This window comes from Histoplasma capsulatum, genomic scaffold (assembly GCF_000149585.1).
Source record: "Histoplasma capsulatum NAm1 scaffold_1 genomic scaffold, whole genome shotgun sequence".
Lineage (NCBI taxonomy): Eukaryota > Fungi > Ascomycota > Eurotiomycetes > Onygenales > Ajellomycetaceae > Histoplasma > Histoplasma mississippiense.
The window spans coordinates 3,713,686-3,715,256 of NW_001813982.1; the positions used below are offsets into that span (position 1 = coordinate 3,713,686).

Consider the following 1,571-nt stretch of genomic DNA (forward strand, 5'->3'; position numbering starts at 1 on the left):
GCATCCTTTGTTGAGGATGTCTGAGCACTGCTATGTGCGATAGGGGGCGCGGGTAGCGTGCTTATATAGACGTATACGGCCGTAGCAAAATTAAGAATAAAAAGCAATACTGCATGTGGAGGAGAATGAGAGATGAGTTCGGCAACTATCAGCAATGATAGCAAAATAAAATGAAACAAATAGAATTAAATATAAAACTTTAACAGGCAAAACAAGCCTCAAACACAGCAAAGGAGAATCGAAAGACTAAGAGAGAGGAAGAAAATTATGGGAAACGGAGGAAGGACTTAAAGAGAGGTGAAAAGAGGAAAAAACAGACTGGAGATGGAGAGAAGACAAAGATAAAAAATATATAAAATAAAATAATACTACTAGTTAACTAAAGGAGGGTGTAATCCTGTGCCACAAAGGGAACGCTGGGGAAGAAAAAGTGGGGGCCGGGAGGCAAAAATAAGAATATATATACATATACACATATAACAAGTCGCGAGATAAGACAAAGATTGCGAAATAAACGAAGAGAAAGAAAAAAGAAATCCAAAACATGGAAAAAGAGCGTTTCATATGCAAAAAGTTACAGGAGACTTGGTGTGGTATAAAAGGCAGGCATATTGTTGGGAAAAATTTCCTTCCACGCAAATCCATCCGCTGCTAATGCTTTGGGAGTTGTAAAGCCGCATGACGCATGTAGATAGAGCCTAGCATTTTCCTTTCCTGCTCTTTCACTTTGTGTTGGCGAGATATGATGGTCGAAATGATAAAAAGAAACGCGGATATGTTGAGAGGATAATATTTTGGGTTAAATCTGACTGGAGTTTGGGAAGAACGGGGTTGCGGATTGGAAACATCAAGCAAAAATAAGCTGTACACATGGTATCACATCATATATATACCAAACATATTTGATCTGATGGACAGATTGAAAAGAGTTAGTGAACAGCTATGTTGGTTGTTAGAAAGATCTAGATTCGAAAAAATGAAAAGGATGAGAGAAATTTGAGAAATTGAGATAAAGAAACAAATCGTCCACCTAGCGATAATACAGTGGGTAGTAAGAAAGCTTGGAAGAAGTCAAAATCATGGATGCACTCCCAAAGCGCGCCTCTACTTGACCATACTGCCTCCATTGGGAATGGAATGAGTACTCGTGGATCGAGATTCCCTTCAGCTTGAATTGAATTGAAATGCATGTGGGGCTTCGTGAATGGTCAAGGGAGTCTCTATCGAATATGCTTGTTCTCCAGAACCTTTGCATTCTCATGCAACCATACGTCCAGTATCCGGCCTCATGATGTGTTGACTGGGTTGTTTCGACACGGTGCCGTTGTCGATTTGTCCATCCGCACCCTCCATTTGGTAAGCGTGTTCATCCTCATCTTCGACAATTTTAGTGGGAAGATCACCCGGGCCGTATTGCTGGCTTGACCGTTCGGGGATCGTGCTGCTGCTCATCATGGACATCGATGTGCTCGAGCGATTATGGATAAGATCTGGAGTTGGTGGGATGCTAGAGGCGCGTCCATCTGGGCTCAAGTAACTACTGTCATTGTCACCTGCTTCACTCCCATCGG

At 41.9% G+C, this 1,571-nt stretch overlaps 1 protein-coding gene across 1 annotated transcript; it reads right to left on the bottom strand.

Moving 5' to 3' along the window:
• Positions 1-1,257: 1,257 nt before the first annotated feature.
• HCAG_01060 (predicted protein) lies at positions 1,258-1,452 on the bottom strand (the record flags this gene model as incomplete). Its single annotated transcript, XM_001543964.1, has 1 exon — positions 1,258-1,452. One exon carries the CDS (start codon positions 1,450-1,452, stop codon positions 1,258-1,260), a length of 195 nt encoding a protein of 64 aa, XP_001544014.1.
• Positions 1,453-1,571: the final 119 nt, after the last annotated feature.